Consider the following 15,182-nt stretch of genomic DNA (forward strand, 5'->3'; position numbering starts at 1 on the left):
AGTGTGACCTGTTGTATCCTATTGAAGCTGTATGGGTAGTTTAAGTGAGTAAAAAGAAATTACTAGAGCAGGGAAGAATATTCAGTATGAACAGCTTTGTGATGAAATCCAGCTGTTCACTTCTGCCCCACCCCCATTCAGAAAGTTTTCTGAACAAAATGGGTATTTATAATGTATTTGGCTTTCATCATTTTGCAACATAAGTTCTCATGAAAAATGTCATCTTATTGGTTGTTTTAGTTATTTTTCTCTTCTTCATCATCATTTCACATGGCAGTGACTGATGCGATATACACATTTATCTTTGTGTCATACAAACCTGGTGTTTTCTTCTAGGTGTACAATTTTAAAAAACACCTATGAGAGTTAGGAACCTAATCCCATTTTAACAAGTGACTTCAGAAGTAACTCCCAATGGGGCCTATATGCTTTTAAAAATCCCACTGAGGGCCTATCTCCATCTTTAAACACCTAAATACCTTTAAGAATCTGGTCCTTAGGCATTTAGGAGCCCAAGTTTCATTGTAATTCACTCTTAAGTGCCTAAGTCCTAAAGGTATTTAAGCACTTAGTTCCCATTGATTTAATGCCCAAGTACCTTTGAGGATCTGGGCCTAATTCTCTTTTGAAAATAGGACTTAGGCACTTTTGAAAATTTTACTCTCACAACTTATTACTGTAATTCATTTACCTCAGATATACCGGAGCATAGAAACTGAAGAGAACTCCACAGACAATGCTGCCTTAGCTTGCATGCTGAACTCATTAGGGTTCTATGGGACCAGGGTAAGTCAGGGCAGATTTTGACATAGCATTGCACCTTATAGGAAAGCACTCCTCATTATTTCAAGTTCACTCATCTGTTTTTTTTTTTTTTTTTTTTTTTTGGTGTTGCACCTTTCATTTGAGGGGTTTGGTCAGATATTTGAAAGGGCAATCTTCCACATTTAGTACAGAGGGTAGAAGAGCTGGGCCCATTTATTTTCTCTGCATTATAATAAGAAGGGGCAGTCTTGTCTGCTGAATAGAGCTCTGGACTAGGACTCTGGAGACCTGGGTTCTATTCCCCTTTCTGCTGATGAGCTACTGAGTGGTGATTTTGAGTGAGTCATTGCACCACTCTGTGCCTTTGTTTCCCCTCTTTACAGTTTGTCTACTCAGACTGTGAGCTCTTCCAGGCAAGAACTAGCTCTCATTATGTGACTGCACAATGTCTAGCACAAAAGCGCCCTGACCTCAGTTGTCTCTGGTGGTACCACAGCTAACTCATGAGCACTGCTAACTCAGGCAGTTCTATAGGAGGTTATCTTGTCCTGGAAATTTCCCATTAACAGATAGAGCTAAGGTCATCACCTTTTAAATTTAGATTTTTGAGACACTGTTATCCCATCACAATGTGGCATGTGGATTTATTCACAGAGGCAAGGAATCATTTTCAGGAATTTTATAGCTTGCTTGAGCAAAATCACAATTTTTCTCCCCAAACTTCATCAACAAACCTCAACGGAGAGAGTAAAAATGCAATAAAACAGAGCATTCAAAAGAAACCAGAAAAAAGTGGGCTGTTTTTTGTGGCTCTAGACAACTTCATCAGATGACTTCATCTAGAAATGCAAATGCCCAGGGAGTAACATCAGATATTTTTCCACAAGCAGCACCAAGACATTTCTGTGCACTTTAAACAAATTCTGAAAATGATACAGATTTAGAATAGGAGAGACAACAGAAGAAAAAACAAACCATTTTCTTTTCAACATTTTTTTTTAAACCCTGCCAAGGTTTTCCCAGGTAACGATTTCTTCAAAATGTTCCAGTTCAGGGCTCAAAAGTGGTGTCTGTTTGCAAGGGGAGAGGAAGGGATGGGAACAGGTATTCATTTGGAATGACTATAATGGACCTGTCTTCTTGGATTACAACTAAATTCAAATAATTACACAGACAAAAATCTGACCTATGGGATGTGTGATCTAGCTGGAATTATCACACGGAGTTTGTCACATTCTCTAGGTTAAATAAGCTTTGAAAAATCTCTTCTTCTACCTTCAAGGTAGAGAGGAGAATTACCATTTACTTGTACCGTAAAATATTATTAGGTTTTCAAATAGTTTAACCCAAGTAATGTTTAAGATTCCCTAACCACACTGCACTCCCTTAACACGGAGATTAACTAGTCTACACTTGGATGCTCTTTAGTGGATGAAGACCATGTTGCGGTGACAGCAAAGGAATTCAGTTCCTATATTCTCCATGCTGCTTTTTCTTTCCTTGTGGCAGTGCTCCGAGGGAAAAAGGTGACTTTATGTTTTGCCTGTCTCTTTCGGCCTCTTCATCCTCGTCGTATCTTTCATCCTCATCTTCATCCTCGCTATGAGGAGGGCTGGAATGCTGAGAAACAGAAGGTGATGGTGGTACTGATGAAGGCCTGGGGTACCTGAAACCTTCCGTCTGCCAGAGACATAAGCAACAAATAAACATTACACCAGTGCAGCTAGTTTAGTTACACAGAGTGACGATAGGTCAATATATCCAGAGGGCCAAGGCAAAGATGATGTACAAGTAGGGCCCTACCAAATTCACGGTCCATTTTGGTTAATTTCATGGTCATAGGATTTTAAAAAGAGTAAATTTCATGATTTCAGCTATTTAAATCTGATATTTCACGGTGTTGTAATCGTACAGGTCCTGACCCAAAAAAGGAGTTTTGGGGGGGTCACAAGGTTATTGTCGGGGGTACTGCTACCCTTACTTCTGTGCTGCTGCTGGCGATGGTGCTGCCTTCAGAGCTGGGCAGCTGGAGAGCAGCAGCTGCTGGCTGGCAGCCCAGCTCTGAAGGCAGAGCCGCTGCTAGCAGCAGCACAGAAGTAAGGTTGGCAATACCATACTGTGCCACCCTTACGTCTGCGCTGCTGCCTGCAGAGCTGGGCCCTCAGTCAGCAGCTACCACTCTCCCGCCACTCAGCTCTGAAGGCGGGAGCGTAGAAGTAAGGGTGGCATGGCATGGTATGGTGTTGCCACCCTTACTTTTGTGCTGCTGCTGCTGGCGGGGTGCTGCCTTGAGAGCTGAGCACCTGGCCAACAGCCGCCACTCTCTGGACGCTCAGCTCTGAAGGCAGCAAAAAAGTAAGGGTGGCAATAATGTGACCCCCCCCCACAAGGTAATCTTGTGACTGCTGCTGCCTCCCCTCCCCCCCCCCCCGCAACTCCTTTTTGGGTCAGAACCCGCAATTTGAGAAAGGCTAGTCTCCCCCGTGAAATCTGTATAGTATAGGGTAAAAGCACACAAAAAAGACCAGATTTCATGGAGGGAGACCAGATTTCATGGTCTGTGACGTGTTTTTCGTCGCTGCGAGTGTGGTAGGTCCCTGTGTATAAGGTAACGAAGGCTACACCTGCCCCATATGCCAAACAGACTCCCTTCGGTCTATTTACTGCCTGTGTGATAGGGAGTCAAAGCTGAAGTAACTTACATGGAGGAGCCATATGAAAACTAAGTGAAGCGGGACGGAGGTGTTCCCCATCTGCTGTGTAGCCTACATAAGGGCCAGGCAGAATGCAGAAGAGTGCAGGGGCTGTCCTTTTCCTTCCCCTCTGGGGCCATGCACACCCTATCACTCTGAGCCCTGGCCTGCAGAACCATACTGATGCAGCAGGGGGAGTAAGCTGCAGCCCGTAACAAGTACAGCAGCGGGTGTGCTCCCCTTGCTCAACAAGTAGCTCGTGGAGGCATCCTGGGGCTTTCCCTTTGCAGCAGTGCAATTTGTTTTATCCCCAGGCCACGCCTGGCAGGCATGATCTAGCCCAGGCACCTGTGAATTTTAAATAAAATTTTAACAGGAAAAGTCCATATTCTTCATGGCAACACAGAGCTGCAGGTTTTAAAATGGAGTGATGTGGGAAAACAAAAGAAGCATCTATAAATTAAGGGTTCTGCTCATTTTCTATCTGGTAACTCAGAATGGCCAAAACTCCCCCAAATCTACATACAGTTCGTCAAACCCTAAAAAGATAAAATTCAGCTTCAAATGGATTAAAGAACATTCAAAAAGTGAAGCCTTTGTCAGGCCTCTGTTTTCACACTTGGAGTTGTGCCTGTATTTCACTGCAAGTTCACTTTGGTTCATGCAGGTACTTTCAGGCACCCCTAAGGTACTTAGCTGCTCACATAACACTATTTGCACCCCACAAAACAGAGTCCAGATTTTTGAAAAATTAACCCTTGGTGTGAAAAGTTTCGCCCTAAGAGGAATATTTTTAGTAGTTAAAAGTAAGGATTGTATGCAGAATACCCTTCTCAGCTTTAAGTACAGAACTCCTCACTTAAAGTCGTCCTGGTTAACGTTGTCACGTTGCTAATCAATGAGGGAACATGCTCGTTTAAAGTTGCGCAATGCTCCCTTCTGATGTTGTTTGGCAGCCGCCTGCTTTGTCCACTGCTTGCAGGAAGAGCAGTCCCTTGCGGCTAGCTGGTGGGGGCTTGGAACCAGGGTGGACTGGCAGCCCCCCCCCCCCATCAGCTCCCCGCTCCCCTAAGTTCCCTGTGCAGCAGCTGCCCAGAAGGCTACCAATTGCTGGCAGTTCAGCTGTCCCTCCCCCCACTGCCATGTGCTGCTCCTGCTCCTCTGCCTTGGAGCTGCTCCCAGGAGCCCCCTGCTTGCTGTGCGTGGGGTGGGGGGAGAGAAGGGGGGACTAATGTCCTGGTGTCCCCCTCCCCCCTACTCCTGCCCCCCGCTTACCCCATCTCCAAATAAAGCAGGGTGAGGACAGGACAGGGTTCAGGATGGAGAGAGCTTGCTGGCTGCAGCTGCTGTCTCAACTTCCTGATCTTTTTAAAGGCAATGTACTTAGAATGGTGTCAGCGTACTTAAAGGGGCAATGCACAACTCTCTCTCTCTCTCCCACACAAGATGTGTGTCTCTGTCTGCCATGCTGTCTCCCCTCCCTCCATTTGTGCTGCCTTGTAGAGCATGAGGCTCTATATCTCATTAACAACGTGTTAACCCTTGAGGGCTCAGCCAAGTGCTAGTTCATCATTTAGCAGGAAGGCATTCCCTGGGAAATATCCCACCCTCTTACTTCACCACCTCAACCAAGCGTCACAATCATCATTGCTGTGTACAGTATTAAATTGTTTGTTTAAAACTTATACTGTGTATATATATGTTTTTTGTCTGGTGAAAATTTGTTTTCCTGGAACCTAACCTCCCCTATTTACGTTAATTCTTATGGGGAAATTGGATTTGCTTAACATTGTTTTGCTTAAAGTCGCATTTTTCAGGAACATAACTACAACATTAAGTGAAGAGTTAGTGTATTATAATCTGACATCTGAGACCTTATTGCCAATCTACAGAAAACTACCTTTTGAATAAGATGTGGTACAACCTTCAACTCCCTGCATCTTTGGAGGAATTCAAGGCTGGTTTTGCACACCTGGCTAAATTATTATAACACCAAGGCCATATCATAAATCAGCTCTAATATCTTATTGCAAATCTAGGTTTTCAAAGGCTTCTGTCATGCTTAACCCTTAATAGTCTGGAAGGAGTTCTAAAATAGTATTAATCCAGCTCCCTAATATGCATGTTAATTTCAAAACACTGAATTTAACTCCCCCTGCAGCAGCTATAAAATGTAGCAAAATGCAAAACAATGAAGTAGATCAATAATCTAATTTTTTATGAGGTAATTGGTCTCAGAAGGTCTACTTCTACCTTTTCCTTTAAAATTCCCCCGTGTTTCATAAATCTTCATTATTAATAGAGATTGACTGAAATCTAAATTTTGGGTCCAAAACCAAAATATGTGGTCCAAGCCCATCTATTGTGAGATGCCAACACTAACCCTACCCCTACCTCTAACCTTAACCAACTCTCATCAACTTCAAGATTCTCCAAACTTCCAGGATAAATTTTCCATTTACACTAAGTAAACTGATTAGTGGAATTACTGGATTTACATCAGTGCAACAGTTTGAAAAATCCCTCTCAAATATCAAGGGATAGAATCGAACCCCCTAACCTGAATACTCCTGAATGTAGGTGCGTATGAGCTGCAATAAAACTTCAGTCTGAACTTTCCTAAATTTTCGAGTGTTCACAATTGCCAACCCAGATCCAAATCCGAATCATGGGTTTTGGTTTGCGCCCCCATCTCTAGCTGTTATTTTTAAAAAATGAATTGCCATATGAAGTGCCTTGATTAGGTTTTAAATAACCTGGCTCCTAAATTTAGAACTGAGCATACAACCTCCCCAAATGGGGGCCATATATATGCAGTCTGCTACAAAAATAGATTGAATGTGTGGCTTTACTCCATCCTCAACCTTCCCTTCCTGTGAACTATTTAGATTATTCCTGCCAGAGATACAAATAATTTGCATGAGAATACGCAGAGAGGCTGGGTCAGGGCATATATGTGCATTAATTTGCAGACCCTGCCTCCTTGCCCCTAGATCCTTTTCCAGAATGCCCTTTCAAAGCTCCTGTTGCAGAGGGCCTGCAAAGCAGCCTTCCTATGGGTTTTATGGGGACCAAAAATAGAAATTACCGGTTTCTACCCAGCAGGTCAGATCTTCAGATGGCCTAAATTGGCATAGTTCCACCAAAGTTAGTGTACACCACCTGAGAATCTGGCCCCGTATTCTAGTTCATGGGGTTTTCTATTGGGCATCCATACACTCTATCAGAATTTGGTAAAACTTGACTGTAATAAAGTATATTGAGTTCTTTACGCTCTGTTCATCTGTCCTCTTTCTCTCTCTCAAGACAGTAATTAAATGCAGACAAAAATCACCTATAAGGATAGACATACCTTTGGTGGAGCATTTGGTTCCATCTCAAATTTATCTGGGAAAGTTCTGCTCAGAGCCAGGTGCCTGGCATGCATGTAGTACTGCAATAGAAAACAGAGGTCTACATGTGCAAAAACCCAATGAAGACTTGGGCACATTTAGGCAGCGAGAGGGAAAGTAACACTATTGTCTTCTCAAAGACGACACTGAATGAATCTTTAACTGAGGCTAACCCAGTTGGGATGGCCCTCGTGAAACTCTGGACACATTGCACTGAAGTAATGATCAAATCCTGAGAGATTTATACTGGAGTAACTGGGCAGAATCTGCTTCTTTGGCTTCAGTGAAGATACTCCTTAATCTCACAAAAGTAAGAGAGAATAGACTAGCCAGTCTAGTTTTCTGGTGGGGGTGGGGTGATTGTTTTATCCCTAAAAATATAGCACAGGTTTCTCTTTCCTGAGTGGTAATATTTATTTATTTCTGCTCATGAATGTAATATTGTAACACAGTACATACAGTACACATGTTAAAACTGACTCATCCTTCAGAATGAAGACATTGATAGGAGAATAGATTTGTGACTTTGACATGCTTTTGCAAATTCAAAAAACAAGTCTGATGGTTTTGCAATACTTCAAACTCCATGAGGTTTGCACAAGGGCCCACACCGAAATGATAGTTTACTGTGACAGGCTGTGATCCTGTAATAGGATCCACATGGACATAAGGTCCTCCCAGACTGATCCCAATGCAGGATATAGTAATTAAAGCAGTGGTTCATTTTACTCATCTCTTCACCTGTGGACTTCAGAATACTGATATACCTCCCTCTGGCTAATGTGCGGTATTGCATCATTCTCTGTAGTAGGTTAAGGGTGTTATTTGGCTTTCACAGCACAGTCCTGGTTTGGGAATGGTGCAGAATCCCAGTGATATTTTAGGCAGGTAGGCATTAGGTGGGATTTTCAAAAATGCCTAGGTGACTTGGGAGCACAAATCTAATTGAAAGTCAATTACACTTTTGCTCTGAAATCACTTGGGTGCAACGCCCACCCAATGCCTCTCAAGGTCTAGCAATGCTGCTGCACCATCCCTGAAAATGGTATAATGCCCACTCTCCATTGTCCAGTTTGGAGAGGCTCATGCTGCCAGTGGCACTAGCCTTGTGCAGTCTTTGTGCTTGGGAGCATAAGGACCACATTGTGTTTGGCTCCTTCTTGAAACAAGCAGATCAAGGTGATTCCTCAGCTTGGGAATAAGTGGGTACTTGAGCACATGCTTAACTGTAAGCTAATAGGGAGACTTCCCTGAACTGGGGCCTTGGTGCTAATGATGACAGATTTTATCCCCAATAACCATTGTGGTGGATGTGTGTTTGGGCCAACGGCTTGTTATATACCCACTAAACACATTCATATACCCTTCCTAAATATCTCCAATCCAGTAGGTCTGAGAGCCTCTCAGTTCGATTTCTCTGGATGATCCTCTGACGCCGTGACTGCTGGCAAAATCCATACAAGAACTGAGTCAGCTGGTTACATGACTCATCAGGAGAGCGGTACCTCCTATCAACTATGTAAATGCCTGAGGACACAAACAAAGTTGCAGATGAACAGGTATGGAAGCGAGCTTTTGACCTTTTAAATTTCATTTCTATCTTTCTTTACTCATAATATTATAACAGGTTGTTTTTTTTAATAAGTGGAGCAAGGAGTGACAAGTGTTTCCATTCTAACAGGTCATTTCAGCAGCTGGTGAGAAATGCTTTTGATTTTTTACCTTTCAGTCTGAAATTTGGCAGATCTGTTCTCAGCTCAGGAAGGCTTTTATTGTTTTAAAGTCCGTGCAAAAACAGAGCAAGTGCTTTTCCATTATAAAAAAAATTGCTACCTTTCTTGAATACCTGTGGTGGCTCAGTGGTGTGAGGTGGTGGTGTGAAATTTGGCAGATAAGAGACAGCCTGTGTCATAGGGACTATGTCTTCTCTGCAAAAGATGGTGTGTTTTTACATTGAGACAGCTAACTTGAGTTAGCTGTCTCAATGTAAAATCCTAGTGGAGACAAGGCACAGGTAACGATTACCTCAGTGTTGCTAGTCCAGGTCAACACTTTATCCAGCATCTGTGGTTAACATGATTCACAACAATGGGTAAAACTATAATGCTTTGCCACCACTAGGATTTTACAGCCAGACAGCTATCTCCTCTATCTCCAAATAGGTAAATACCTATTTTTGCAGTAAAGCCATAGACATGCATGTACTTTTTGGAAGTTTGGTGAAAATTGGTTGTGATCCATGAGAGTTATAAGGATTTGAAAATAGGCATCAAATTCTGTAATGCAATATCTTTATGATGTGTCAACATCTTGTTCTTTTTCAACCTCCTTCTAAACACCAACTTTTTTGAAGATTCGGGGCTATGGCACAGATCTTAAGGTATTTAGGTACTTATCTCGGATTGATTTCAAGGATGTGGGCCTTGATTCTCATTTATATTAAGGCCCATTACATCAAAAAAGTGCTTTAAAAAGGGGCATTATTGTAAATAAGAATCTCAGTTTGGTTTAGTCAAGTTATCCTCTCTCTTTCATGGACTCCACAAACCGTTGCTGCTATCCCAGTAAATCCATCATGGAGTCTTAAAGCAGAGGCAGATTTCTATCGCTCCCTTAAAAAGACTAATATATAGTCTAATTGGAAGGGATTGAAGGAAGGAGTTAGTTGAGTTGGAAGAAGGGCTAACGAGCTAGCTGGGTTAAAAAGAGACAGAGAGAGACAAGAACTGGAAAGGTTTTGGATAAACACCTAAACTTTTGATTCAAACCAAATAGCTGAACTTTGGGGTTTGTCCATTAATGATCTTTATTGAGCAAGGAGAGAAAGTGCAATATGCACAAAACAACTGATTAGTTGGGTTCCGAAATAGGATGAGTTTTGAAGCACTGTTAACAAGCTCACCATAAGCAGCTGGGTCAGCTACATGCTCCTGCATGAAACAGCCAAATCCAGAGAGGTTTGTGGTCACACTAGGAATGCCCATCACAGTGCATTCAGCTACCAAAAGAGACATAAAAAGAGATTTCACGTCAATGTGCTTGGCTCGGTTTCATCTTGAGTGGATAGAAATAGAAAATAGAATGATGTAAAGCCCTGTCTGTGCCAGAGCTGGTCAGAAGGTTTCAATGAAAAACCATCATGATTTTTGCTGTGTGTTCTCCCCTGCCCCCACCGCCATTCAATCAGAAAAGTTCAAAGAAAGTGACATTTTGATGAAAAATGGAAATTTGTTTCCCATTTTTTTTGCAAGCACTTATTTCTATTTTCCAGCTAGCTCCAATGAATACCCTCTGTGAGCCCAGTGTTCACATGTGGGAGCCTAAATGCAATGTCCAGACCCTTCCTTTGGCTTTGAAATTGGCACCTGCTGTGTGCACATGCTCATTTCATGTACATATTTGCAAATCTAACTGCCCAAATGCAGTACTTCGGCCTCAGAATTAATCTCCCTCATTTGTAAACTGGGTTCTGTATCTTAGGTCACAGGGAGAAAAAAAATCATAAAAATATGATTTCAAAGCCAATCTAATTATTTTTCCAATTATTCAGTAGCTGCAGAGCAAATTGTGCTATAAATCATAAATATGATATCAAATTGTGTTCCCCTTTTATTACTATTAGTGATAATAAATAAATAATAATTTTTATCTATTGAGTACCAACAGGTTCTTCCATAAAGGAAGGCATGTTCCCTGTACAAAGCAGCATACAGTTTAAAATCAGACATGTTAGATCTTTAACCCTTAAAATGCCATTAGAAAAAACCTATATGACAATAGGACTGATATCAGATATAGAATTTAGGATTAGGATGAAACTAAAAATCCATCAAGAAGGGTCTATTTTTATTCTTGGGAGATACATATGGCTAACCCATTAGGATGAGCAGAACCACTCCCTCAAACTGAGTACCAGCCAAACTTTTCTGTGTTAAGCTAATCTAAAGTCTAACATCAAAATCTTCCCCAGCTCTCACAATTTTTCCCCCTGGTATCCTGGTTTGGGCTGGGACAAGAGGAGAAAGTGCTGAAATACAGCCAGATAATTGTGACCCTGTTGGAACAGGAGACAGGAAGTATTAAGCATTGTCAGAGAAAGCTTGAGCTTGTGAGATTTCTACTCAGATTCATTGGCTAACTACAGATATGCTTCAGATAAGCACCCAAACTAAGGGAGATATTTTCAAAGGCACAAATAGAAGTTAGGCATTTAGCCCTAGATCCTCAAAGATATTTGGGCACAATGGGAGTTAGGCACCAAAATATCTTAGAGCATCTGGGCCTTAATTCCTAGCTTGAAAACCTGACTGCCACTGCGCCTTTAATCTTTCACCTTAATCCTATGAGGCTTATCTATTACTACTTGTAAATTATCTTCATTTTTGCCACTTCCCTTTTCGTGGTTGGCCATTTTTATAGCCTTCTTCCAAAACTCTTGATCATATGCCAGGCTGTCATGAAAATTGGTCTTTGTGAGCTCCACCGATGCATGTACTGAGTCCTTGGTCTCTAACGCTACTTCTAAGTATTCATGGTAAATACCAACAGAAATATCCAGCAGACTGAAAATATTATGACCAGATAGTGCAAATGTGCATCACACCATTTAAATCAATGCAGTTATGTCAAATTACACCAGCTGAGGGCATTTTGGGTTGTGTCTATTTTCTTGCCTCATTAGTGCAATATATACATTCCTCCAAATCTCTTTTTTTAAAGGGTGGATGCTTGATGTTACTGCATACAAAATGGATTTGTCTTCTGATGCTACAGCAGACAGAAAGGTTACATGTGATTGTGGGAAAGTCAGGGTCCAAAGCAGGGACAACGCTGAGTGGTTCTCGGTCAATGGAGCAATGCCAATTTACACCAACTAAAAATCTGGTCTAAGAACTCTGCCATCAGCAAAAGCTTTGTAACAGAGAGGAAACACAGTCAAAAGCATTCTTACATCAATATAGTAGAAACTGAATGGCAAGCTACTCCATCTTTTTAAATGCCCCGAGTGGTAAAATGCATATTAAAATTCTGACAACACAGTCAACCTAAAGATTGCTTACCTGGAGTATAACCCCAAGGCTCATAGTATGAAGGAAACACCCCCAAATGGCAGCCTCTAACAAAATCTTCATAGTCCATGGGTAATAATGGACTTGTTGAAGACAGGAACTCTGGGTGTAATATCACCTAGATATTCAAAACTTAAATTAGAGCCGCAAGAAAAATAAAATCAATATTTTTAATTATATAAGAGATCAAGCAGTTAGTGCCTTCAGCTCTAGCCTAAGCCTAGAAATCTGGACATTGCCTTCTGTGTCCCTCCCCAATTCTATTTGTACATAGCCCAGTTTGATAACATTCATAATTTTATTAAACAGTAATAAGTCACCAGGACCAGATGGTATTCACCTAAGAGTTCTGAAGGAACTCGTATGTGAAATTGCAGAACTATTAATAGTAGTCTGTAACGTATTATTTAAATCAGCTTCTGTACCAAATGACTGGAAGATAGCTAATGTGGCACCAATTTTTTAAAAGGGCTTCAGAGGTGATCTCGGCAATTACAGCCAGTAAGCCTGACTTCAGTACTGGTCAAACTGTTTGAAACTATAGTAAAGAACAAAATTTGTCAGACACATAGATGAACATAATATGTTGGAACAGTTAACATGGTTTTTGTAAAGGGAAATCATGCCTCACCAATCTACTAGAATTCTTTGTGGGGGTCAACAAGCATGTGGACAAGGGGGATCCAGTGGATATAGTGTACTTAGATTTTCAGAAAGCCTTTGACAAGGTCCCTCACCACAGGCTCTTAAGCAAAGTAAGCTGTCATGGGATAAGAGGGAAGATCCTCTCATGGATTGGTAACTGGTTAAAAGATAGGAAAAAAAAAAGGGTAGGAATAAATGGTCAGTTTTCAGAATGGAGAGAGGTAAATAGTGGTATCCCCCCAGGGATCTGTACGGGGGCCAGTCCTATTCAACATATTCATAAATGATCTGGAAAAAGGGGTAAACAGTGAGGAGGCAAAATTTGCAGGTGATACAAAATTGCTCAAGATAATTAAGTCCCAAGTAGACCATGAAGAGCTACAAAAGGCTCTCTCAAAACTGGTTGACTGGGCAACAAAATGGCAGATGAAATTCAATGTTGATAAGTGCAAAGCAATGCACATTGGAAAACAATCTCAACTGTACACAAAATGATGGGGTCTAAATTGGCTGTTACCACTCAAGAAAGAGATCTTTGAGTCATTGTGGATAGTTCTCTGAAAATATCCACACAGTATGCAGCGGCAGTCAAAAAAGCAAAAAGAATGTTGGGAATATTAAGAAATGGATAGATAATAAGTAAGGCTAAGATTTTGTCACAGTTATTTTTAGGAAAAGTCATGGACAGGTCATGGGCAATAAATAAAAATTCACAGAGCCTGCAACCTGTCTGTGGCTTTTGCTGCTGTGGCTCCATGGTTTCCCGCCACCACTGTGGTGGCTGGGAGCTGTGGGGTTCATCCTCTGCTTGGGGCAGCTGGAAGCTGCAGGGGACCCCCCTCTGCACACGCAGCTGGAAGATTCAGGGTGACCATATTTCCCACAGAGAAAACGGGACACCTCCAGCCACTCGCCCACAGTGTTCCCCTTTCCCCCCCACCTTGTGTGAGGCTGTCGCCTATCCCTGGAACGCTGAGGAGAGCCCCCTCAGGAGTCAGTCACCTGTCACTGGAACCTTGCAGGGGGCCCCCTGTCGCTGCTGTCGCCTGTTGCTGAAACCCTGGCAGGGCCCCGCTGGCTGCCAGCTGGAGTCCAGCAGTCCCTGGGCTGAAGCAGAGAATGTCAGGGAGGTCTCTGGAAGTGACTTCCCTGACCTCTGAGACATAAATGTAGCCTTAATAATAAGGCAGAAAATATCCTGTTGCCTCTATATAAATCCATGGTACGCCCACATCTTGAATACTGTGTGCAGATGTGGTTGCCGCATCTCAAAAAAGATATATTGGACTTGGAAAAGCTTCAGAAAAGGGCAACAAAAATTATTAGGGGTATGGAATGGCTTTCGTATGAGGAGAGAGATTCATAAGACTGGGACTTTTCAGCTTGAAAAGAGACGACTAAGGGGGGATATGATAGAGGTCTATAAAATCGTGACTGGTGTAGAGAAAGTAAAGAAGGAAGTGTTATTTACTACTTCTCATAACACAAGAACTAGGGGTCACCAAATGAAATTAATAGGTAGCAGGTTTAAAAGAATCAAAAGGAAGTATTTCTTCACACAATGCACAGTCAACCTGTGGAACTCCTTATCAGAGGATGTTATGAAGGCCAAGACTATAAGAGGGTTCAAAAAAGAACTAGATAAGTTCATGGAGAATAGGTCCATCAATGGCTATTAGCCAGAATGAACAGGGATGGTGTCCCTAGACTCTGTTTGCCAGAAGCTGGGAATGGGCGACAGGGAATGGATCATTTGATGATTACCTGTTCTGTTCGTTCCCTCTGGGGCACCTGGCATTGGCCACTGTCAGAAGACAGGATACGTACTAGATGGACCTTTGGTATGACCCAGCATGGCCGCTCTTATTTTCACCCCTCTACATACATGGTATCTTTTCTTTTATAATTTCTTCATATATACCTATTGTGGACATATTGTTGACATCTAAAGCTATTCTTCAGATGGTTCATTGGTGACATTATCCCCTCTTTTTAATAAGAAAAGCAACATAATTGAACATTGGGTTAGGGCAGGGGTGGCCAAACTGTGGCTTGTGAGCCACATGCAGCTCTTTTACCACTAAAATGCAGCTTGTGAAGCCCCCCACATCTCCCCACAATTCTCCACTTACCAGGCTGAGGAGGGAGGGGGAAGGTGGAGAAGCTTGGGACCTCTATCTTGCAGCAGGATGGTGGGGTAGGGGCTTCTGCCCAGCAGGGAGGGGAGTCTTAGGGGTTCAGATCTGTGGAGTGCTCCTGCCAGGGCTCGGGGCTTCAGCAGGAGTGGGCCTGAAGCCCCGAACCCCATCAGGCACCTCCCACAGGGCTGAAGCCCTGAGCCCCAGCCCCAGGTAGGTGTGCCCTGACTCTCGACTTCTGACGATTGTCGTATGCAGCTTGGAGGGCCAGTAAGTTTGGCCACCCCTGAGTTAGGCTACGGCATTTAGCCACAGCCCGCAGTCGGGTATGGTACCTAGGTACACTGCCCCAAAGGAGATCTCACAAGGAGATGTAATCCCTCTCTGAGCCACATAACACTAAAGGTGACTATGTAAGCCACATCACCCACTTTGGGAATTCTGCCCAGAAGTGTGGGTAGAAAGAGACATTTGGAGTAC

General features: G+C 42.6%; 1 protein-coding gene across 1 annotated transcript in view; it reads right to left on the bottom strand.

Annotated features, from left to right (window-relative positions):
* Positions 1–1,392: 1,392 nt before the first annotated feature.
* The window catches only part of GYS2 (glycogen synthase 2), a 73,013-nt gene continuing 59,223 nt past the window's right edge, over positions 1,393–15,182 (bottom strand). Inside the window, exons 12-16 of the mRNA XM_038387058.1 lie at positions 11,911–12,037; positions 9,753–9,848; positions 8,214–8,377; positions 6,811–6,891; positions 1,393–2,445 (exon numbers count right to left, since the gene is read on the bottom strand). Of these exons, the coding sequence (XP_038242986.1) occupies positions 2,230–2,445; positions 6,811–6,891; positions 8,214–8,377; positions 9,753–9,848; positions 11,911–12,037 (684 nt within the window). The 3' untranslated portion in view covers positions 1,393–2,229. The remainder of the gene's footprint in view (positions 2,446–6,810; positions 6,892–8,213; positions 8,378–9,752; positions 9,849–11,910; positions 12,038–15,182) is intronic.

This window comes from Dermochelys coriacea, chromosome 1 (assembly GCF_009764565.3).
Source record: "Dermochelys coriacea isolate rDerCor1 chromosome 1, rDerCor1.pri.v4, whole genome shotgun sequence".
Taxonomy (NCBI): Eukaryota; Metazoa; Chordata; order Testudines; family Dermochelyidae; genus Dermochelys; species Dermochelys coriacea.